We start from the raw sequence: 25603 nt of genomic DNA on the forward strand, positions 1-25603 counted from the left end.
CTTAATGCTTCTTATTTCTTATTTATTCTTAGGTTTGAGAAAAAAACCTACGGCTTATTAACCTTAACCCAGCATTCCACGTATTTGTAATACTGTGTGATTTTTTCTTCCAAAATCAAGGATGTAAACTGTACTCCATTGAACGTATGCGTGTTCAAGGTAGCAGTCCCTTTTCGTTTCTTTCCAGATGGGTCTTTTTTCACTGCAACTCAAATATCTTCCTAGAGTTTTTTTTTCTTCAATACGGCACTGCAAGCGTTACAGTCATTGTATAGTCTTTCTTCAAAAGGCTAAACAATTGATCTGCACGTTTGAGTTGCTAGCTGCACCCTTGTATGTAGATGCTAGTACTTTACAGAATGTGCAATCTCAGGTATGTAGGATCTATGCTCCGCTGGTCGTCGCATTACAGACGTCCCTCGGCGACCTGCAGTGTTGTCCAGCTAGCGTCTGAAGACATTCCCTTTTCCACTTTATCGATCGTAGCCATGAATGCATGATGATCGTAATGTGGCAATCAGAGGGACAACAACTTTGGGAGAAGGTGTACATGTATCAACATAACAATTCTAAGAATATCAAATCAAAACATGCTGTTCAAACCTGTTTGGAGACAATTTCGACAAACGATTGATATGTTTTATGAGGCAGGTTTCAATTAGATGTTCATTACTGAATACCTTTTTTCTAGTCTGAAATCGCAGGTGACCTACTTGAATAGTAGTATTTTGGTGTACGAAAAGAACAGTGGCTCACTTCTAAACAGAGTGAATTATCCCAGCTAGAGCAACAGGGACTAGTCATTAGAGATCTCAGTGTTACTGAATTGAATTTTTTTTTTCAATACATTTGGCTTCTAAAAAAACAAGTAGGTCACAGGCCGTCAGCGAGACAGATATGAAATTGATCGTACTAGTCTCGTGCAGAAATGGTCGGTTTCACCACATCTCATTTTTAGGTGGATAACTGCGACCATCTGGTGCGAAGAATTCGTTCGCTTGTATATGACGTGTATGACACTCTTATTACCAGAAAGAAAAGAGGAAGGAATTGGAGATCTAATCTGCCCAAGTTTTGAATGAGTGCATATATGAGTGGATATACGAGAATAAATCCAAGGGAAGGATTTTCAGGATGACTGCTCAGTAAACTTTGAAACAATGCATGATGAGAAGAATTAAAACGAGACATGTGGAGAGACAACGTGAAGAAATCACACGTTCATATTAACTGCTGTGCATGGGCAGCTGCGATTGCCCCATACGTTCCGAACAGAAAGCGTGCTGCTGTAGAGGGATCAAGAGGAGTAACACCGAGTGGGCGTAGTGACAGCGACGAAGTCGTTGGCGTCGTCGACATTCTAGAAGAACATTGGTGAATTCTAAATAAATACCTGTGAACGCTTTCTGAAATACCTGTTTCTAATTCGAAGATAATATATGAGGGCAAAAAAGAGGTTTTCAGCTTTCACAACACAAGAAAGATCTGACGTCTTCGACAACTCGATCGCGCTTTATCTTTGCATAAACTTGTACATCAAAGTCAACACAACAAATTCCAAAAACAAAAATTAGCTGTGAGATTGAGTTTAGAGGATTCGAAGCTCATAGTGATCCTTGATAGAGAATCTCTGATGGCTCCATCTGGCAAATGTATTTTTCATTTAAAAAATGGTAGCCACAGAAAGGACAACAATTTAAGAACCAATAAACGAGGCAATTTTTAACAACTTGTCAAATCATAATGGTTTCCTCCATGATTTCGTTCACTCGCGCGTGCCCAATGCTCACCACAGTTCTTCGCCATCCAGACTTGTGTGCCTTTCTTGCACATATTCATTGGAATAATACAAAAAAAAAACAAGGACTTTTTTTTAGAAATAACAGAAACTTTTAACAGAAATGTAGAAAGTAGCTGGTTAACTATGTTTTTTGTGTCCGCACAGAAAAGAATGAAAGAATACCTTGATGAAATTGTTTGGATTCTTTCGGTTGTTGGCAATGAATGACCGAACATGTTTCCGCGATGCAGTTGAAGTGACACCGTAGGATCATCAGTAGCAGCTTGTCTTTTGAATTTGTTACGTCGATTTTGAAACCAAATTTTTACCTGAAATTAATGACGAATGAAAAGTTACATTAGTGCATTCATCCATGCAATTTTGATGCACTACCTGCGTCTCGGTAAGACGAAGTTTTTGAGCAAGATGAGCTCTTTCCTGACTGCTGAGATAACGCTTCATATCGAACATGAGTTCCAGTTGAGATACCTTCAATTTTCTCAATATTCTCCGCGGTATCTTACGCACATTATTCGGAAATGAGCAGCGAAGACTGTGTTCACGGAGCTCCAATCCTTTCGAGGTTTTTTCTTACCTCAACACTCGTACAATCCCAAATAGACAACGGAAAAAGCGGAAATTCCATATGCGCAAAGTTCACACTTGTTAAACTCAAATAAGGAATCATTTTTGACAAATGTGTAAATGTTCATATCAATAGGCAGTTCAACTGTCACGCCATAGCTATTATTCCCTATTACGAACTGATTACTCCACCGTTCTTTTTTTTTCTGGAAATAGTAGTGTTTCTTTTCCAACACATCGACTAGAGGAAACAAGCACAGGGTGTCGAAAATGCTCCATTTTGTCTATTTGACACTCCATTTCAATGATCCGAAAAAAGCCAAGAATCGATAAAATCAAAAAGTTCAGTTGCAACTGTCTCGTAAAGAGAGAAATTCTCTGTTAAATGACTTGTAGCATTCTGTAGACGCCTCTTGTTATTACATCTATTTCTGAGTTTGAAAAAGACGGTCACGATATTTTCATAGACCCAATACATATAACCTCTATAACAACAGGTTCACATCGAACTTCATTGTAAAGTCGTGACACCTCTGCTTTATCAGATGTTTCACTGAAGGCTGACCTTTCAGATATTCTGATACTAACTTATCGATCGCGGAGGGATGAAAAGCTTGGTTTGTAATAGGAGGAATTCGATCGCCTGTAGCCACAACGGAACCTCCTACCGACTGCGCTACACCGCTGGTAGGTCGTAATTTTGTGCAGGTTAATAACATCATTATGAAATCAGACCAGTGCTTTTCACATGTTTTCCAGCGGTATTCGTGTTACTGAAGGCAAGATTCGGGGAACTTTTCGATGATAGGTTTTCTGAAGCGTTGAATAGGGTCCCAAACGTAGTATGGAGTATCAGAACGGAAACGCAAAAGATGCAGTACTAATTCAATTTCAAGTAGATCGCGTGTTCTTAGCGAATCTATACAAACCCTACCTGCTATTGGAGAGAATCTAGCAACCGAAATTTCGAGTCAAGATGCCCTTATTAGCACTTTAAAGTGACTGTTCGCCGACGCACATCCTTTAAGCTCTTAATGTTTATCTTCGCAAATAATTTCAAAAGTTAAAATTACAAGAGCAAGAATTACGGTTTAGCACAAGAATAGACGAGATTCGAGCATAATCTATTCATGAAGTACGTTTTTACTAAATTCCACTTCAGAGTCATGATACTACATATGATAATGGACCAATCTCCCGCTAATTTCCACTGGTTATAGCGTGTTGCGACATGAGCTTGCACACTGATGCCTAGCATCTCAAAATTACCTGGTGCCTGCTAAAGACGGTGCGTGTCTTTTTCTTTCGGCTTGTGCTGTTTGCATCTGAGCAGCCGTCGTCATCGCTGGCTCTAGCATCACCTTAAACAAAAATTTCAGCATTATATTAAACAAAAACTCAAAACCCATGTTGTCATATATGACCTAGACATATCTCGAAGAACTGCAGTTTCTCGAGAAGTATCTAGTAAAACTGCATTCGCAGACAATTGCCGACCAGTTTATTCGACAAAGCAGTTTTCTGCATCCGTTGGATTGAGGAAAGGAAACTGCGCAAAGTAGGCTCCACTATTTATATCTGTGCAAAAAATTGCTTTATCGAGTAGATTTACCTGATCCTTTTGCTTTCTTTTCTTTTCCTTTCTATACTCGCAGGTGTATTTCGTGTTTTCGCAGTGATACAGTTGTATCGCTAATTCTTCGACAGAGGACGAAAAGAATGCGGTTCAGCGTCTTTTTTGTCTTTTTTTCATAACAAGCTTCAGTTTGATCTGTATTATAAAACATCACGCACATCAGTGCGAGTTCTCTGGACTGGAAATAATTAGAACTCTTTAAACCTACCATTAAAATGCTTTTTGAAAAAAAAAATTACCTGTGGCTACGCATTAGCAAAACTGAGTCCGAGATAGTTGTGCACCAAAGATATATGATTTTTGACGTGAATGCATTTCTCGAATAGTAAAATGATAGTTACACATTCGCAATCTACATGCTACTGCAAACAGTTTGGTATCTCTCACAGCTTTAATATCTTAGCTTTAATAGCTTTAATATCATAACTTTGAAGAAGTTGGAAAATTGACTAAAGTAACAACTAAACTAAAGTAACTAAAGTAACTCCAAGAACGATCAGCATTAGTGGGTTAAAAACTATTTTCTACAAAATCTGCAGTAAAACTATTTGTTGTAGAATTCCTTTTTTGTCTACTTCCTAGTTCAACAGAATTTTCCTTTTTTTGCAGCTAAAGTTACTACTTCGGTGTTTTGCACTACTTGTTGTTTGACAAATCATAAATCGCTAACTAATTAGGTTTGTTTCCTGTCGGAAAAACACAAAAAGAACAGTCTTTGTTTTAAGAATTGTTCCGACTTTTTCTCCAATATGTCTCAGCTGCGATCAGTTTTGAACCTGTAAAGAAGAAAACCTTTTCTGTGATTTCAGAAAGAGATAGCTCATTTTTTGCCTTTTTTCGAAAATTTCTTCAAATATGAAGTGAATACGTTTTTTTTTCAAAAAGAACAAATCTGTTTAGTGGTGTTGATTTCAAGAAATTCTGTATCACTCAGATTTCCACCAACTGCTTCAGCCTGTGTGGATACGTCCGACTAACGCCGGATTTCAGATTTCTTGTGGTTCTCGCTTTGCTCTCTTCACTTATCAGTAAAAATTAAAAGCAGTGGTATCTTTTAAAATTACTTGCCACAGAATTAAATTCTTTCCTTGTTAACAACACTTTTTCGTTCATTTTCAAGAAATTTAAGTACTAACGGAAGATTCGAGAGTTGTTTTTCTTATGTGGTCGATACTTCACTTAGAGAATATTCAAGCGTAATTTCCCAACCATACTGGTTTACCGCTACAGTTTGGAAACATTACTCGAAGCAATAGATTTTCTTTTCCTTTCCTCCAGTTCAAGTAAACTGTTAGCCACTACTCAGACAGCTATTTGCATGCTTGCCTTGAATTTCCGAATGTAAATAGTATATTTCCAACCAAAGGGGAAAGTGCAAGGAAATAGACGCGCGGAAGAATGTATGGTGATGAAATGCAACACATGCAGATACCACGGCTATGAAACGGCTTACAACGCCTCATTCACTTTTTGACGAGCCGGAAGGAATTATTGCTCACACTGTTGTATCAATAATTGCTCTGAATTCACCTTCAGCATTTCCGTCGCACCAACTGTGCAGTTTTGACCGCTTTCTGGCGTCGCCGCAGTAATTTGACGCCGTCGGATCCGCCTCTCTGTTCCCTGATATTTCATTTCACACACATCCATACACACACATGACAGATGAAGCACGCTGTTTTATAAAATGACCAGTCTGAATGTCCGGCTAAAGCCGGACTTGAGACTTTCGGTGGTTTTAGCTTCGCTCCCCTTCACTGATCAATGAAAGTTAATAATAGTGGTGTTTTCTGTAAAATTAGATTTGTGTTTTTTTTAACAACGCTTTCCTTCTCCTCTTTATATTATAAATTAAGGCGAAAGATTACGGAGTTTTCCTTCTCAGCGTCAATTCTACATTTGGAGAATATTCTACCATAAGCTTCAAACACTCCTTCGATGTCTGATTAATATAGATACAATTTGAAAGCATTACTCGAAGTATGGGTATTCCACCTGATTTCCCCCAGTAGTTATCATAGAATGACGTTCTAACATATAATGAAGTGAAAGACATCATCCTACTGATAAAGATAACATTCCACGTTAGATCACGTAAACATCTTAACCATTTATCTTTTACGTCATGCACACTAAGTTATTGCGCACCAACGACCGGGTCCACCGACGCCGGTGGATTTGTCGCACCCCATATTACAGCAATCTGGCGCCGGCGCACCGATCTGAAGCCGCTGGACCCGCCGCACCTCCTTCCATAGGTATCTGGCGCCGGTGGACCCGTCGCACCCCCTTTTTCGAATTTCGTGACACAGACAAAACACACACACACTCACACACACACACACACACTCTCACACACACATATACACACACACACACACACACACACACACACACACACACACACACACACACACACACACACACACACACACACACACACACACGGACTAAGCTCGCTATTATATAAGCCTGAATGTCCGGCTAAAGCCAAACTTCAGGCTTTTTTTGGTGTTCGCTTCGCTCGCCTTCATCGATCAATGAGAAATAACAGTAGCGACATTTTTTTTTTTGAAAAATTAGAGTTGATTTTTTCTATCAACTTTTCCTTCAGTTTCTTTTAACCCAAAAATTTAAGCATAGATGAAAGATTTTCCCTAAACGCTCAGTCCTATATTTGGAAAATATTTTCCTCTCAAACCATCACAATTTGGAAACATTATTCAAAGTATGAGTTTCCTCCGTTTTCAATTATTAGCAAAGAATGATGTGCTAACATGAAGACGTGAATACCACTATCGTAGTGATATAATTCGAATTAAGCAGCCGTTCGTACGTGCGTTTCCTCTTTTTGAAGAAGGGATGATAGCAGCACCATTCCGACCCCGTGGGACTGGTTCCACCCCATTTTACAGCTATCTGGCTCCGGGGCACGAATTCGACGCCGTAGGACCCGTCTCACCCAATTTTACCGCACTGGGGCTCCAGCGCACCAAACCAACGCCATGGTACCCGTCTCCCTCTCTTTTTGGGATTTCCTGACTGAGACACGCACATACACAGGCGCACACATGTGACAGAATACGTCCGTTACTATACGGGATGATAGTTTGCAAATTTAGAACTATACATTCACATAAAAGTTTATTTATCCTCACTAACACATGAGAGAAACTAACTTGCTTTATCAAAGACAACAGACATTGCTGTATGTCTCAGGACAATAGTGAAGAGGTAGAGTGCTCCCCTAACAGGTGCATGGCGATGGTTCGGCACCTCGCAAGTGCAGAGTTTTGCATCATTATGGAGTATTTTCGTGACACAAAGCCCGTTATTATATAGCATGATATATTATATATATATATATATATATATATATATACATATACATATACATATACATATACATTTTCCGTGTTTATATATGTATATATATAAACACGGAAAATGCTTAGGACTGCATTATGTTAGGGATTGCTCCCTTTCCCTCAATACTGCCATGCGAGACTTAAAGGCAGCATACCACGAATCTGAGGTTGTGCGGATTTCAGGTGGAGTATCGATATACGGGGTCGCAGATTATGGAGACCGGGGTAGTTCCGCTCATCTCTCCCTGCTTCAATGCAAACAACCGCCTCCAGAATGGTATTTTGTACGACGCCATCTATTGCAACGCTCCACTCCTTGCGCCGCCTCCGCCCTGCGATTCGTCGAAAATCAATTCGGACTGCCCCGATAGACAGTAAGGGAGGCCACGCGTGCAAGGGTGGCGCGCTGCAATAGAAGGCATCGTAAAAAAACAGCATTTAGGGGATGGCTGCTTGCAGTGACTCAAGGAAAGATGAGCGGAACCACCCCGGTCTCCATAATCTACGACCCCGTATTCAGGTACTCCAGTTGAAATCGGTGCCACCCCAGATTCGTGGTATGCTGCCTTTAATTCTCGCTTGGCAGTATTGAGGGAAAGGGGAGCAATCCCTAACACAATGCAGTCCAAAGCATTTTCCGTGTTCATATATATGTTGTTGTAGATCTATGAGTTTCGTCAAGAAAGTGTAGAATGTAACAAAAGAGCAACAAGAGAAGGCAAAAGCAATGCACAGTACAAGAAGTGAAACAGTGTTAAACTTTTGTCTGCGCTATGTTCGATAAATCTGAAATGGCAAAGTTTCTTTTTATTTTTCAATTTTTTTGCTTCCATTGACGGAACTGCATTTTCTGTATCACTTTCGAGTATATGTCCTAGGTTTAACCAAAAGGAAATTAAAAATCTGAGCAAAAGCTCCAAACCTTTTGTTCGCCACTGTTTATTATCACGAGCAACTACCTCGCCAATCTCTCACCCTGGTTGCGTCACTTTTTAGGGCAAATAGTAGTAGGAGCAATGCATGTTTAAAAACATTCAACAGAAAAATTACCGAAAAGTTCATAGGTTATCCCAAAAAGTTTGGAAAGTTTGAACTTTACAGGTGTATTTAGAAACTTTGATCAGTTTGTGTAAACTGAGCCAGCAATTTCTCACCGTCTGCGCAGCAAAAATTGGCCGATAACAGTGATTTTGACAGGACCAGGTGCACTGTTCACTCATGTCCTTCGAGACAATATTTTGTCACATTCTGTAAATCCTTAGTGGTGGATTTGCAGCGAAAGTATAAAGGCAGTCAAACTGCTTCTGTTTCCAAAGAGCATCGTATTTTTCTTTGGAGGACTTCGTAAAGAGGTCTAACCATCAGGTAGGCCGTCTTCCTGCGGTGCGTTTGATGTCGCGTAATATCCAGTCGCTTACGGTTCTGGTCCAACGATGGTCGTTGAAACGCATCACATGTCCCCCTACCGAATTTTGCTTTTTCTGGCATATGCGGTAGCATCTCTGATCTTCGATCGCTGACGTAAGAGTGAGCTTCGAATCCCTTCCTTCCTAAAGCGGATTACTCCTAGCATCATCCTTTCAATTCCGCGTTCTATGACGCTGATCGCATTTGCCTCTTGCTTGCGAAACGCCCATGTTTTTGAAGCGTAGGTCGAAGAAGGAAGAACGGTGGTGTTGAATAGGTGAGCACAAAGCCGAATGTTCTTGGTCTTCTTCACTACATCCTCGATGCTCTTGAATGCTCCCGAAGCCGCTCGTTTTTTTCGTTTGATTCCGCGACCTAGATATACATAGCTGGAGCATTTGGATATATTCGTTCTGACGAGCGTGAATGGGGCATCAGAAACCCATCCGTTCCTCATTAACATCGTCTTGTCTAGGTTCAGCTGACGACCTATCTTTTACACATTTCATCAGTGTAAATGCCGGCCGTCAACTTTCACTTCCATGTTATCCCATTCCGATCCTGGCATCGCGTTCTAGAGAGTGGCATTGAATATTTTGGGAGAAATTGTGCCATCCTGACGAACGACGAACCCCTCTCTTTACTTCGATTATGACATCATTGTAGAATGGGGGAATTTTGGTCGTAAAGTTGCTATACGAGTCAAGAAGTATCTTTATATTTGAAGTAAGGACGCCTTATTTGAACAAGGCATCCATGACCGCTTCGGTCTCAACTGTATCAAAGGCTTTCATCAAATTGATGAAAAAGAGACACAGCGGCATCTTGTACCCTCGCGATACTCCAGAGTTTTGAAACTGTGTGTATGTTGTCAATCGCACTGAACTCTTTTTGAAACCCTGTTTGCTAGCCTGGCTGTCCTTCATCTAATGCTCTTTCTATCCTGTTTACCTTTGTGAAGAGCTTGCGGATGACTGACAGTAAGCAGATCGGGCGACACTTGCTGATGTGTTGTGGGTCTCCCTTCTTATAGAACAGCTCGGTCTTGCTGGTTTTCCATTGTTTAGGAACCTTGCATTCCGACAGATAACAAGTGAAGAGCCTCACCAATGTGTTGATGAGGACTGGCTGTAAATACTTCAGATGTTCAGGCTTGATTCTGTCGGGACCGGGTGAAGGGTGGTTCTTCAGCGACGTGACGACATGTCGGACTTTGGAAAGGAGGACCTCTGGAATGACATGCCCACCTTCTCTCAAATGGTAAGGAGGCAACTAGACGTGGCTGTCGAAGAGATCTGAATAGAAGTCGTGAATGACCCCTTTCCGTCTCCCTTCTTAATGTTGTAGTTGTTCCATCTGGGGTCCGGAGAGCAGTCATTATTGTTCTACGACGGACGTAGCCAATACTCCTTGCCGCTTCTGCAGCTTCTGCCAACACTTCTGCTCTTCTCTCTTAGACGCCGGTGCACCATTTCATAGCTTTCTGATGTCAGCGCACCAATTCGACGCCAGTGGACCCGCCGCACCCCCTTTTCGAATTTCGTGACTGACACATACATGTGACGGAATAAGCCCGTTATTTTAAGGAGTGTTTGAAGCTGAAGTTAGAATGCTCTTCAAATGTAGATACGACGTGAATAGAAAGAAGACTATGAAATGTTTTGCAAATTTATAGAAAAAAGGAAGAAGAAGGGGTTGTTAAAAAAGCACAATTCTTATTTTGCAGAAAATGCCACAATTATTAATTTCCATTGATGAATGATGGCGAGCGAAGGAAACACCACAGAAAGTCTGAAGTTCGGCTTAAGCCGGAGACGTTATATATATATATATATATATATATATATATATATATATAAAGATGTTTCCGCCTTCTGAGAACACCAGTCTGAACGTCCGGCTAAAGCTGGACTTTCTGGACTTTCTGTGGTGTTTGCTTCGCTCGCTTCACTGATCAGCGAAAATTAATATTAGTGTATTACTCTCCGAAGTTAGACTTGTGTATCTCTAACTATCTCTCAGAAGGCGGAAACATCTTTTATATATATATATATATATATATATATATATATATATATATATATATATATATATATATATAAAGATGTTTCCGCCTTCTGAGAACACCAGTCTGAACGTCCGGCTAAAGCTGGACTTTCTGGACTTTCTGTGGTGTTTGCTTCGCTCGCTTCACTGATCAGCGAAAATTAATATTAGTGTATTACTCTCCGAAGTTAGACTTGTGTATCTCTAACTATCTCTCTTCATCTTTTTTATTATAATTAAAGGGGAAAGATTTCATAGTCTTCTTTCTAAACGCGTCAGTTCTACACTTGGAGGACATTCGAAAGCATTACTCGGAATATGGGTTTTCCTCCTGTTTTCCCTCAATGGTTATCGCAGAACGATGTTTTAACATAAAATGACGTGAAAGACATCATCGTATTGATAAGGATAACGTTCTGAGGAAGGAATGCTACCAATCTGAGGCGCACGAAGAAGGAAATAGACACGCGGAGGTGTCATAAAGGTGAAAAGCAACCCAGTGGCCACGGCTATGAAACGGCTGCAACCATTTATCTTTTGCGACATGCACACGAAATTATTGTGCACCATTTTGACGCCACGGGACCTATCGCAACCCATTTCACAGCTACTTGACGCCGGCGCACCGATCCAACGCCGACTGGACCCGTCGCACCCTCTTTTTCAAATTTCGTTACACACACGGACTAAGCTCGTTATTATATACCAGTCCGAATGTCCGGCTAAAGCCGGACCTCAGACTTTTTTGTGGTGTTCTCTTCGCTCGCTTTCACTGATCAATTAATCGAAATTAATCAAAAATTAATGGTAGTGTCATTTTCTGTAAAATCAGAATTCCATTTTCTAACAGTATTTTCTTCTTTCTTTTTTACTATAAACAAAGACAAAAGATTTCATAGTTTTCTTTGTAACCGTGTCAGTTCTACATTTGGAGACTATTCAAACTTCAGCTCCAAACACTCCGTCGATGCCAATATAATGTAGATGCAATTTGAAAGCATTATTCGAAATTTGGGTTTTCCTCCTGCTTCCCTGCAACATTTATCAAACAATGATGTTTTGGCATAAAATGACGGGAAAAACATCATTGTACTGATAAAGATAATGTTCCTGGTCAAATCATATAAACTGTTGTCTACTATTTAAGCAGTCGGTTTCATTCGTGTTTCTACTTTCTGAGGAAGGCATTATACCAACTTGAGGCAAATGTGGAAGGAAAAAGACACCCAGAGGAGACATAGAGGTAAAAACAACACAATGGAGACGTGGGGAAACACGTCTAAGAATCTACGCACTACTCAGAGAGCCGTTGAGAGATGTATTCTGAACTTCAATCAACCCCTAGCCGGTCTCTGCAGCTCCGACATCAGAGCAATGTCTCGTCTTCGCGAGCAAGCGGAATATATATGTATATCAGAAGCAAAGCAAAGATGGACCGACCACACTATGAGAAGAATCGACGGTAGATTGACTAAAAGAACGCTAGACTAGACCCAAGGAGATGCTAAACGCCTTATAGAGGGGATACCAACGAGATGGGGTGATGTGTTTGCTGCACATACGGACCACGTGAGTGCTGTGCTGGCTTCGACTCAAGAATCTCGTCAAAATCACTCAAAAAACTTGAGAACATCTTGGATCACAATGGCGAAGGAAAGAAACGAGTGGAAAAGATTCTAGTGCCCGCACGGTCAGCGAAAACGAGCCATTCAAGTATTAGGCTAATGCAAAAATAACGTATTTCGTTGCTTTATCTTCACGACAATTTTTTTTTTCTGGTCACACTCGTCCTTGCTATTAGACGCCGTCCAGCGTTTTGTAGCGCATGTCGTTTCGATTATTAGTGCTAAAATTATTTTGAACGAGGATGAGGCTTCTAAGCATTTCCTGAAGCCGAAAGTGCACCTCGAGAAGACCATGGTGACTGTGTGTGGTGTGCTGCAGGTGTAATCCACTACAGCTTCATGAAACCTGAAGTGATCATCACGGCGGAGAAGTACTGCAAAGAACTCGACGAAATGCACTGGGAACTCTAACTTCTTCGCCCGGCGTTAGTGAACAGAAAGGATCTGACTCTCCTACACGACAATTTCCTTTCGAGACCTTTCGTCAACCTACAATCACCTTTCTGATAAAGTTGATCTAGTGTTGGTCGGATGCAGCGCACTCGATAAGAGGTTCGGGTGTGACTGCGCAATCGATGGTTCGAAGCCTTCCTTGTGCCAACCAAGCCTTTCATCTCTCTGGAATCAACAGTTTCAACCATCCTAATCTCTAAGGATATAAACACTGACTTCGCAGATTGTCTCGTTCTGCATGTCATTGTATGGTTGCGCACGCAGCTTTTAAACCTCCAACTGTTCTGAATTGAAGTCAAACTCGCATCAACCTAGGAGTTGATCACGGCTGTGTACTTTATCCTTTATCTTTTATATAAATGAGTTCTTCAATGAGTTCTTGAGCATCATCACCCCTACATATGTAGAGTTGCTTAGTTGATTGAACTGGCTAATATGTGTGTTCTTCATGCTTCTGGTTTCTGGAATCGTAGAGGTGTTTCGTTGTCATTTTACGCCAAGAATTTTGTCTATTGCTAGGAAGAGCTCAACATCGGAAGTTTTCGCAAAGGAATCCTTGGAATTTGAGTTGTCTACAATTATGCGCAGTACCCCCAACATTATGTGCATGTCATTGTTGCCAACTGCTCAGTGATATTTGGTTTTGAGTGACACTTGTAACAATAAAAAATGTAACGTTATCTTCGATCAAGCCATCCATGAAGTTTGTGGGATTTATTCTCCGCATTTATTGTGTATCAGAACGCACTGTCTTTACATCTAGTATACGGAAAAATTCTGGACATCAGTGAGGTAATCACGAATTTTTAAGCGGAGTGTATACTTCGCGGAGTTCTCGAAAGTGGAAAGCTTTGCTCTGTAAAGATTCTGCAATGTTAAAACTTGTGCAGTTTACACTCCTTTAGTATTAGAAATAATGAGAATAATACCTCGTGCAGGTGGGATAGCATACACAATCAAACTAGAATATGTACTCATATGAGAAGGACTACACATTACTGGTAATTAGAGATACTGGAGGGGGGGTCTCATAATATTGATAGAAGAAAGAAGAATGCATAAAAAGTCCGCAAAACTTTGACATTGCTGACAAGACTAGAGTAGGATCATCATACGACAATTTAGAACGCTTCAACCAGGATCGTGACTAAGAGATGAGTCTGTGGACGTTAAGAGTTTTGCAAATGATGTAATTGATGTACTGTACGATTATTATATGATTATCCCTAAGGTAGTGTATTTCACTACCTTTCAACTGTTATCCTGCTCAGACTAATATCTATTGTCTTAGCATAATGAATCTGGCGTAATGAGTGCAAAGAAACGTACTCACCGCAAACTTCTGTATCGTCCTCAACATCAGAGTCAAACGAGCTATCCCTTCCCGGATTCTTCACTGTACTGCCATGACATCCAATCTCGACCTGACCATTAATTTGAAGCGAGCGTAAAGATGTCTAACATTTTCATTAACTCAGTTTGACTACCTTTTTTATGTCTTCCATTGAATTGCGAGGTTTACAAACTTGCAGTTCTGCATTTTGTGATTCACTCGTACCTTCCCTACCAAACACTGGAACAAATAAAATAAACATGAAGACAAGCTGTTCAGTACTCCTGAAAAGCACGCTTCAGTGGTAAAACACTCAATGTGAAACGAGAAAGTAGATGGAGGATAAGGCTATAGGCAGCCATAACTAAAATGGACGACCGGAATTCTCCCCTTATTAGCCAGACTAGCAACTAACCATTACAACAGTATCTCTATGTGTCACAAGACTTATCGCTCAAGGTTCAGCAAGTGAGGAGGTTCGTCTAAAATTGTCTTGGAATGGATCATCTAGGATGGATTTTGATAACTTGATCTGGTTTGATAGACAACACTGCTACCGTTGATGTTCTCGTGACGTGTTCACATTCCACTGGACTGATGAGTTCGCGATCGCAACCCGGATTCTCTAAGCAACCTTAATGTGTTAAGTGGGCAGCCGTTTTTGGTTCAGTGGTTGAGAGTGTTCAATGATTGTTCGTTCGTTTCAGTCCTTATTTCCTAGTTGGTCAAGAAACCAGATTCAAATCAAAACATGCGAATTTACTTTCTGAGGTCATCCGGTTTCAGTGTATAGTTGTTTGTTTGCATCCAAAGCTACACGTTGGTTACCAGTGTATAAGTTGATGAAACACCGCCAAATTATTGGCACAAAGCGATACAGCTGCCAGAACAATGGCAATTGTCATCTACGGGTGGTCGATGAGTATCTCACTGGAGATTGCTCCAGCTCCCCACATGCTTCCTCTGATGTCGCCGCAAAGTTCTTAACGACCACACTCTAATTCATCTTCTAAGTCTTTTGTTACGAGGGTCATCCTGGCCCATATCATCTATGAACACATTAGTCTGCATATTAAAGAGAAGTAGAATAGGGGTAAGGATAAGTGAATTTGGGTCCAGTGCACATCAGTTTTTACATATTAACCGCTTAGTAATGCTCATTTGTCAACGGTCGATACAAGTAAAGGCAACCAAACTTTAGTATCAAGATTATTGTTTGATAATCGAAGCGATAAGCGTTCTACCAACAGCATTGACTGTTTGATTTATATAGTCCCACAGCAAACAACATTAATTTTGTATTTTAACGGATATTTCAACGCTCACCAGTATTCTGTAATGTCTTCGTGCTGGATAGGGGAGCCGATATCGAAATAGTTGGGCTGGACATCATCCATGGCATAAAAGGCAGTGATGTCTCCAAAAATCCGGGAGTTGCGAGTCCAGTTGGTATCATGCCTTGCTGGAATAGAGCTGCAAAGTGGGGGAAGGCTAACCTGGACTCCAGCGGGGCAGTTTCACCATCACCACACACAGTAGAAGGTGGAGATTCGGGAGACGTGCTAAAATATGTATGTGATAATATTGAAGTGTAATTGAATGCAGCTATTTAGTTCTGCCTCCAAATACGTTGAGAATGTCACTATTTCTTGTAGTTCCTTACTTTCGCTGATCATTATCAAGAAGATCAAGGATGTTGAATTTGCCCTTTGTGGATTCTACCGGTTCTTCTGGATTCGAAATACTCTCAGTGTCATTTCCAATCTCTCTTTTAGGGATAGCTTCCATTAGTTGATGTCGCGGTGGTAATAACAGCTTAAAAGTACAGAAAACTCAAACATTGATCGTAATACATGAAGGCAAACAAATACTTAGTGAATTTGACACACCAAATCGAATACGTATGAGTGTTAGCGTGTCACTAAGCAATGCAAGTGCACTTTCTACAAAAGACATGTTGATGCAAAAAGCACCGAAGCGATGAAAAACACTAACGAATTCGGATAATTGAGAGCAATAGCTTCGTGGAAAACATGATTATTAACTGTTAACATGAGCTTTGAAGCGTGATTGTTTGATGACCATTGCCAACTTGCGATTAAGTAAACAAAATTATAGGAACAAAACATTTCTGCAACTTTTTGAAAAAGAAAATCTCTTCAAGATTGTGTGGAGAACGCGGAGAAATTAGCTGCGACATCGTGTGTGATCCGTCCAGTTGCCCCGCCCATGTAGGTGAGATACGGTAGCGTTCATCCGCGAATCCTGGTCGTCGCTTTAAAAAAAAACATTCGTTGAAGTGGCTGTCCGGAGATAACAAAGTACGGAAATTCGCCACTGATAACGGCTGACAACTGCTCGTAATTCTTTAAGTGCCGCAAATAATGAAACGTCAGAAACATGTTCACTATTCTTAGAATTTCATTCGCTCACTCGCATACCGGTTAATCAAAAGAACAAAAAAAGAGATGTAGTTAATAGATATGTTTTTAAAATGGTCATTCGATGATTTCTCTGAAAGTGATAAATGCAAATGTTGGGGTCAAGCTCGGATTAGATGGTATCGAATTGACAGAAAGGTAAGCCGGATAATGAGGAACAACGGCTATGTCAGCTCTCATGCTGTGCTTGGATTGTTAATGTGCACTTGGGTGATAGAGCTGGAGAATCACAGACGGTAATGAGAACGACAACCTGTAACAATTCCCATGGAACGTTCTTCAATAAGAATGGGAGGAAGCAACTGGAATGAAACCTTCTATAGCGCTCCATGTGACGTGACAGTAAACACTGAAATAAAACATTGAAGTCTCCAGTGCTTTTTAGCGCTTGATGGACCTATACTAACAATGCACGCTCATCTCATTATTCAGCTCATTTGAACGAAGAAGCCCTACTCCTTATTGCGGGGATTGTTAATTAATCGCTTGTGCAGTATAGAGAATACGGTAGAATAAGCATTATCTGATTCCCTTCCTTATTAAAATGGGAACGAAATCCAAGTCAAGACTGAAAGAAGATGGGAGCAAACGCAAGCAGCTCTATGCGTTTTTTTTGTGTTTTCTGAAATGGGTTTCAAAGCGCACCTTATGCGAGCTCATTATTGAGTTGAAGAATAAGTGATGGCTTCTTTAAAAATTGAAAAGCGCATTAGAAATTTAAAAAAAAAAGTATTGTTAGGATATTACATAGCTTGTAATAGAGAATTTCTCGCTCTACAAGTCAGTACCCTGATTGTACGCGGATTTTTCTTCGATTCGGAAGATTCTTGTTTTCTCAGGCCATTGGATTAGAGTGCTAAGTGAATAAAATGGAGCATATTTGACAGCTACAGCTTTTTACGTGTAATCGAGGTGATAATCCTGTTGAAGTTTCCTTTGAGATCTGTGCTGTAAAATACGTTGAATGAGGTATGAACACACAGAAAAGAACAGAAAGAAAATGAAACAAAAAAAGATGTTTAAAACGTGTGATCCGTGTTCTAGGCAAAACACTTTTTTTTAGGCAAGCCTTGGCGGCTTTATTACTTCGATTAAAAATGGCGGTAAAGCAAACGTATTTTATTATTTTTTGTAGCAACAAATTCTTTATCAATTTAATGCAAGGTAAATGTACACGTATATGCAAGGCAAATGTGTACATATAAATAAAACAAGTATCAACGTTTCTCGTTTCACCTTCCATTTCCACGCAGATTTCTATTTTAAAAAAGACTCTCAGCATTAATTCCACAATCCAATAGTATACCAGTATAGTTAGCGACAATTTGCATAGCACAAAAGATCTTTTAACCTTTTTCTCCATTAAAAAATGAAACTTTCTCCAAATCAGAGAATCAGAGGAGTTTTCCAGAAATCTTGATAATAGCCGTTCACAACGTGAGCTTAGCCATTTTATTTATTTACAGATGCGTTTGGCTCGCGAAGTTATCGGAGCACTAACAAATCTTATGGACGTGTTCAAAAATCATTAGTTATCGAACAAAATTATCCCTTCAAAAACAACATTAACATAACAACACAACTACGAAAACGAATAGCATTTCATGTCCTGTAAGATTATCGAAATGTTATGCTAGGATTATGCAAGTATCAAAACCAACACTTGTATGACGCAGCGCTTATCTACTACATTGGCCCATTAGCTCAAGTTCAACTGTATCCAATACATCCTATTTTCGTGATTGTATGTAATGCCTCAGGAGGACATAGTACCTTTTCAGTTCACCGCCTCTCTTCCAGTTGTTTGCAGATCTCACGAATCTAAATTATGTGCTAACAACATGTGTACATACACAGTGAGGTAAATAAGACGTTGTGAATATAAGCTTATGATAGTGAACAACGACAGTCGAATATTAACGCAAATCTTGTTTTGACTACCGTAGACTATTAAAGTGAGAGCAAGAAGATTAGAGTTGAATAGATGATAAAGATGAAAGCGAATTGCAGCACACATGACCCATAAAACACTGGAAGAATTGCGATCCATTCACTCTTTGTTGTAGGAGCATATGTACACGTCCTTCAAACTTCGAATTAGATGTGGATTTCGAGTGCACTAATTCGTATTTTGCTTCCTATTTTGAACTTCCGAAAGGCCATGCATTGCTCTCGAGAGGTTATACTTTCCATTTCACCAATTTCTGAAATCATAATATCGTCTCAAAAGATCGTATTAATATATGACTTAATAGTAGTGTTACGTTAAAAAGTTCCAATTTGCCCACCTAATACGGTATCTGACAGCTGTGGGTAATCATGAACCAATTACTGAAAGAGCTCCGCGCTGGATAAATGTCAAATTAGCTTTATGGACGACAATGACAATATGCCATTCGCCTCAATTAGACTCATGACGACAAAGTCAATTTCACCGAGAAATTTCCACACTCAATGTATGCTGGCTCTGGAAATTAGATCACTGTGAGCTGAAGGTGGGGAATAGTTTGAAAAAAAAACTGGACCTTTCTCAATGATCCTTTATTTTGTTCCTTTTCTCACTAGAAGGAAAAATGCATCTCTAAATTCCAGTAAAATTAGTTGCCTCGGGAAAGAGCATTGTTTACATTGAATATGATGCCAACACAGTACAGCTAACTTAGGCTCGCAACTGCTTAAAGTTCATATGCACATGATAAGTTCGTACTGGGAAAAATCGAACGTTCGAGAAACTACATCTTGTATTTTTCTCTTTTAATGTGTGCATTTCATTTTAGGGCTTCCACAGAAAGGAACTGAAAAAAGGTGATGAAAAGAGAAGAACTATTGGATCATCTCATGCCGTTAGCTGCATAGAGGAGAGTTTTTCACCGTGAGCAAATGAGTTTTGGAAGTACGACGATGGAAGTCTACTAGAAAAGGTTTCGTTTGTCTTAATTTCAGAGAATAAGAGAAGTAAATATTACTGAACTATTCTACGGATAAATGTTTGGAACGAACCAGTAACTCAAATATCTATGTTTTTAGAGTAGGAAGAGTACTGCTGAAAGGTTCTTGCTACCACAGTGTTGGTGTACGAGAACAAATATCGCCTTCTTAGTTGGTTTCGCTGTGCTATAAGGACTGTATTCTGCATTTAACTTGATTATTGTATAGATTCGATTGAGGTATTCTGCACTGTGTTACCACTCTTCATATGAGTTTCTTTTGTCCTGGAAAACTTAGCAAGACGTAAAAGCGCAGGATTTCAGTTCCGATAGCACGACGATTTAAAATTTAATAAACAAAGCAAAAAGCTAGCCTTTTTGTTTTGTCTAAATCATAGGAGCGGAAAGAAAGAAGAAACGTGATCGTTGGCATCTCCCATTATATTGGTACCAGATTTGCGAAATCGGCAGCGTATTCATAAAGCTTTGTCATCTAGTTGAAGGAAAAACGAAAACGATGACGACATTCTGACGGCGAGGAAAAATTAGAAGTGCTTAAAATTAAAATTAAAATTAAAATTTGTACACTTTTGCTGAATTTGCAGATTTTGCAGGAAAGATAATCTCGAATTCATTGACCAAGCTAGATAAACCAATACCTAGATAGAATGGCCGAATCATTTACGAACGAAGGATATCTGGTGAAGGCCTTCCTGCTTTGCAGAATCAGTGGTTCTATTCGTACTCAGCCGCTGCCATCGAATCCTTTCTTGGAATCTGCTAACAATCACATTCCGCAAGTTTTTGTAAGCAATGGTCTAACTTGTAGTAAATAAATGAATCTCATCTCCTGTTATGATTTTGGTGAGAAATGTCGCCCATGTGGGCGCAGAAGCAAAAGCTGACACACACTCACTCTTGTTGCCAGCTGCAAGACGCTCAATTCATGACGAACCCAAACCGACATCACTTTTCTGAAACTGAGGAACTGAACTGTAACAGAGCTTGAAGACTTCTCACAACTGTTGTACGGCTGCAGCCAAGTGTCGTTAGACAGCTCACATGTAGTGGCATTGCGCTTGTCTCGAACAGTGTCACGCAAAGCTTGATCATTCCAGTCTGTCGGGCAAATTGAGCGAGGTCGATCTTCAATCTGACTCAAACCGTTGGAACAAGCGGGCGAACATCCACCGGTGTATTACATCTCTCTTGAACGTAGAGCAGATATGAGCGATGGCGTCGCTTACGTTGTGCCCTTGCAGGAATTCGTAGTACACGATGGTTCGAATCTGACTTTGTTTTATTGAAGTCATGGTTGAATATCAGTGAAATGAGCGGCAATATATAATTTTCTGGTATAAGCTTCTAGAACATTCTGTCGTAATCAGTTGCAAAAAAATTAATCCAAACCCTCTAAAATTTCGGATTGAAAAATAAATTTTGGTGCAAAACTTGCAGAGCAACCTCATAGAACAAATCTAGTTCGGCAAAATAGTGGGATTTCTCCAATCGGCGATGTGAGTGGTTGTATTCTCGTCTGATTTTGTTACCGCGTGATGCCATTTTGAGAGGAATGGATTTTACTATAAATTCTAGAGAAAAGTTCGAAATTCCTAACAATTTTCTTTACAGGCGGTTCTGTCATACTGGAAATACCCGACATTCATTATTTAGAAGAGAAGCTGCTGCTGTATGAAACGCAAAACGTTCCTAAATAATTAGGATCTTTATCCATTTGAAACCTAAGCTTCTCCACTAACTGCATCTGCAAAGTCATTTGACTGTTTGGCTCTTCTCTCTTTGGCGGCTTTCTTCTTGATTGGGATGCTGGTCCATTTTAACCTGTTAAATGGTTCCATGTTGGGTTTCGATGCTTTCGTTGCACTCCTTCGCAGGACCCTCAATTCACTTATCCTTTCTAATTTTGATCTAGAAGGGGAAGAGGAAGTGGCAAGTTATAATCCGTTTCACTCCATCCCCCATTTCCTCAAGCATCTCTTTAGTTTCTGGTAGCAGCGCATCTACATGACATGACCGTTCGTTCGTGCCACTGCCTTTCGGCGCTCTCGTCAACACATCAGTAAAAACACCATCCTTGTGTGGATCATGTAATTCTCATTTTGTTACGTCTAATTTAGTTAGCTCAAGCAGCAGACGGATGTTACAGTTTAACTCTAATCTTACCCGCATTTTCGCCGAGGTTTGCCGTCTTTTAGCGAATCTGAGACAATTCTCGATCTCCGCCTAGCGGCATAGTTTTACTTCCTTTCTTTTTGAACTCAAGATTTAAAAAAATGTTTCTGATTTGGACAAACCTAATCACAGCAATATTATCAACAGAGTAGAAATTATGAAAGTCAGTACGTTAAAATGTATTTGAGTAACGCAAAGTCACATATATGCTCATTTTCTATATCGTGGTACATTCCCTCGGTTGCAGTCCTGCCACAGGCAATTGTAACTGGAATCCTAATGCAGTGGTTCATACCAGCTAAATTTCCGGCCTATCACTAAGAGATAAGAGTCAAAAATTGCTCTACACTCGCATCCCTTCATATCCTTCGTATACAAGCGAATTCTCCTGTTCTGAGTAAATAAATGCGAAAAAAAATGAAGTTCAAAAAATGAAGTTGAAAAATGGATTAGTGTCGTCAAAAATTTCCGCTGTTCAGCTTTATCTTCTAGAGGATGGCATTCAGGGGCGATTTGCAAGTATCACTGCGAAAACATGAAATAGCACCTACGAGTATAGAAAGCAAAAGGATCAGGAGCAGAGGGTCGATCGATTTACCCGGTGAATCAGCTCTTCCCTTCATGAGGTAAATCTACTCGATAAAGCAATTTTTTGCACAGATATAAATAGTGGAGCCTACTTTGCGCAGTTTCCTTCCCTCAATCCAACGGATGCAGAAAACTGCTTTGTCGAATAAATTGGTCGATAATTGTTTGCGAATGCAGTTCTCCTAGATACTTCTCGGGAAACTGCACTTTTTCAAGATATGTCTAGGACGTATATGACAACGTAGGTTTTGAGTTTTTGTTTAATGTGACGCTGAAATTTTTGTTTAAGGTGATGCTAGAGCCAGCGATGACGGCGGCTATTCGGATGCAAACAGCACAAGCCGAAAGAAAAAGACACGCACCGTCTTTAGCAGGCACCAGGTAATTTTGAGATGCTAGGCATCAGTGTGCAAGCTCATGTCGCAACACGCTATAACCAGTGGAAATTAGCGGGAGATTGGTCCATTATCATATGTAGTATCATGACTCTGAAGTGGAATTTAGTAAAAACGTACTTCATGAATAGATTATGCTCGAATCTCGTCTATTCTTGTGCTAAACCGTAATTCTTGCTCTTGTAATTTTAACTTTTGAAATTATTTGCGAAGATAAACATTAAGAGCTTAAAGGATGTGCGTCGGCGAACAGTCACTTTAAAGTGCTAATAAGGGCATCTTGACTCGAAATTTCGGTTGCTAGATTCTCTCCAATAGCAGGTAGGGTTTGTATAGATTCGCTAAGAACACGCGATCTACTTGAAATTGAATTAGTACTGCATCTTTTGCGTTTCCGTTCTGATACTCCATACTACGTTTGGGACCCTATTCAACGCTTCAGAAAACCTATCATCGAAAAGTTCCCCGAATCTTGCCTTCAGTAACACGAATACCGCTGGAAAACATGTGAAAAGCACTGGTCTGATTTCATAATGATGTTATTAACCTGCACAAAATTACGACCTACCAGCGGTGTAGCGCAGTCAGTAGGAGGTTCCGTTGTGGCTACAGGCGATCGAATTCCTCCTATTACAAACCAAGCTTTTCATCCCTCCGCGATCGATAAGTTAGTATCAGAATATCTGAAAGGTCAGCCTTCAGTGAAACATCTGATAAAGCAGAGGTGTCACGACTTTACAATGAAGTTCGATGTGAACCTGTTGTTATAGAGGTTATATGTATTGGGTCTATGAAAATATCGTGACCGTCTTTTTCAAACTCAGAAATAGATGTAATAACAAGAGGCGTCTACAGAATGCTACAAGTCATTTAACAGAGAATTTCTCTCTTTACGAGACAGTTGCAACTGAACTTTTTGATTTTATCGATTCTTGGCTTTTTTCGGATCATTGAAATGGAGTGTCAAATAGACAAAATGGAGCATTTTCGACACCCTGTGCTTGTTTCCTCTAGTCGATGTGTTGGAAAAGAAACACTACTATTTCCAGAAAAAAAAAGAACGGCGGAGTAATCAGTTCGTAATAGGGAATAATAGCTATGGCGTGACAGTTGAACTGCCTATTGATATGAACATTTACACATTTGTCAAAAATGATTCCTTATTTGAGTTTAACAAGTGTGAACTTTGCGCATATGGAATTTCCGCTTTTTCCGTTGTCTATTTGGGATTGTACGAGTGTTGAGGTAAGAAAAAACCTCGAAAGGATTGGAGCTCCGTGAACACAGTCTTCGCTGCTCATTTCCGAATAATGTGCGTAAGATACCGCGGAGAATATTGAGAAAATTGAAGGTATCTCAACTGGAACTCATGTTCGATATGAAGCGTTATCTCAGCAGTCAGGAAAGAGCTCATCTTGCTCAAAAACTTCGTCTTACCGAGACGCAGGTAGTGCATCAAAATTGCATGGATGAATGCACTAATGTAACTTTTCATTCGTCATTAATTTCAGGTAAAAATTTGGTTTCAAAATCGACGTAACAAATTCAAAAGACAAGCTGCTACTGATGATCCTACGGTGTCACTTCAACTGCATCGCGGAAACATGTTCGGTCATTCATTGCCAACAACCGAAAGAATCCAAACAATTTCATCAAGGTATTCTTTCATTCTTTTCTGTGCGGACACAAAAAACATAGTTAACCAGCTACTTTCTACATTTCTGTTAAAAGTTTCTGTTATTTCTAAAAAAAAGTCCTTGTTTTTTTTTTTGTATTATTCCAATGAATATGTGCAAGAAAGGCACACAAGTCTGGATGGCGAAGAACTGTGGTGAGCATTGGGCACGCGCGAGTGAACGAAATCATGGAGGAAACCATTATGATTTGACAAGTTGTTAAAAATTGCCTCGTTTATTGGTTCTTAAATTGTTGTCCTTTCTGTGGCTACCATTGAAGCACTGAGTGTGAAAATGCTCTATTTTGTCCATTTGGCACTCCATTTCAATGGTCCGAGAAAAGCGAAGAATCGATAAAATCAAAAAGTTCAGTTGCAACTGTCTCGTAAAGCGAGAAATTCTATGTTAAATGATTTGTTGCATTCTGTAGACGCCTCTTGTTATTACATCTATTTCTGAGTTTGGAAAAGACGGTCACGATTTTTTCATAGACCCAATATATATAACCTCTATAACAACAGGTTCACATCGAACTTCATTGTAAAGTCGTGACACCTCTGCTTTATCAGATGTTTCACTGAAAGCTGACATAAGTAATGTTTGCTTCAGAAGACTTCATTTATGTACTTATAGTATCAACGATGCAGAAAGACTTCGCCTTCTGGTTGGATGCCACAAGCTGCATAGCAATGACGTCCGCAGTTACATGAGAACGGTTAAAAACCTCCTCAAGCGCAACCGTTTGAGACACATTGAACCATAAATCAACTCAGTTCATCAGAAATAGAGAAGGAAGACGTGAAATACCAGTGCAGCATGAAGACATGGACCAATTACTAAGGATTTTATTCCGTTTTCTAGAATTGCTTTGACATCTTTGCTAAGCGAAATCAGGTCAGCAACTCTGAATAAAGTCACTACAACTGCTTCGTAAAAAGCAAAGTTTAAGGTAATTCTCAATGTTACATTCTAGTGAAAAAAGATCGAGACGTAGTTTGCAAACATCATAGCGAGAACGAGACCCACCATTCTTTGCATATATATATATATATATATATATATATATATATATATATATATGTATATGTATATATACATATATATATATATATATATATATATATATATATATATAAGAATTGTGAAGGGA

The 25603-nt window shown here is 39.8% G+C and overlaps 2 protein-coding genes across 4 annotated transcripts; one reads left to right on the plus strand and one right to left on the minus strand.

Annotated features, from left to right (window-relative positions):
• Positions 1 to 1221: 1221 nt before the first annotated feature.
• Positions 1222 to 20914, minus strand: RB195_024624 (uncharacterized protein; the record flags this gene model as incomplete). Of its 2 annotated transcripts, XM_064212464.1 has the most annotated exons (12): positions 1222 to 1360; positions 1964 to 2109; positions 2174 to 2269; positions 3635 to 3726; positions 5532 to 5624; positions 14234 to 14324; positions 14388 to 14517; positions 15730 to 15795; positions 15897 to 16048; positions 20518 to 20594; positions 20664 to 20754; positions 20849 to 20914. In XM_064212464.1, the coding sequence occupies 12 exons, from the start codon at positions 20912 to 20914 to the stop codon at positions 1222 to 1224; spliced, it is 1239 nt and encodes a 412-aa protein (XP_064068345.1). The 2 variants fall into 2 exon arrangements, with proteins under 2 accessions (XP_064068345.1, XP_064068346.1); XM_064212465.1 differs by lacking the exons at positions 20518 to 20594; positions 20664 to 20754; positions 20849 to 20914 and having other exon boundaries at positions 14388 to 14473; positions 15560 to 15795; positions 15897 to 16021.
• Positions 20828 to 25216, plus strand: RB195_024625 (uncharacterized protein; the record flags this gene model as incomplete). 2 transcript variants are annotated; one of them, XM_064212467.1, is made up of 5 exons in its annotated part: positions 20828 to 20882; positions 22672 to 22763; positions 24129 to 24224; positions 24289 to 24434; positions 25087 to 25216. In XM_064212467.1, 5 exons carry the CDS (start codon positions 20828 to 20830, stop codon positions 25214 to 25216), a joined length of 519 nt encoding a protein of 172 aa, XP_064068347.1. The 2 variants fall into 2 exon arrangements, with proteins under 2 accessions (XP_064068347.1, XP_064068348.1); XM_064212466.1 differs by lacking the exons at positions 20828 to 20882; positions 22672 to 22763 and adding an exon at positions 23972 to 24022 and having other exon boundaries at positions 25101 to 25140.
• Between the last annotated feature and the right edge of the window lie 387 nt (positions 25217 to 25603).

The sequence above is a fragment of the Necator americanus genome, chromosome X, assembly GCF_031761385.1.
Source record: "Necator americanus strain Aroian chromosome X, whole genome shotgun sequence".
In the NCBI taxonomy this organism is placed as follows: Eukaryota; Metazoa; Nematoda; class Chromadorea; order Rhabditida; family Ancylostomatidae; genus Necator; species Necator americanus.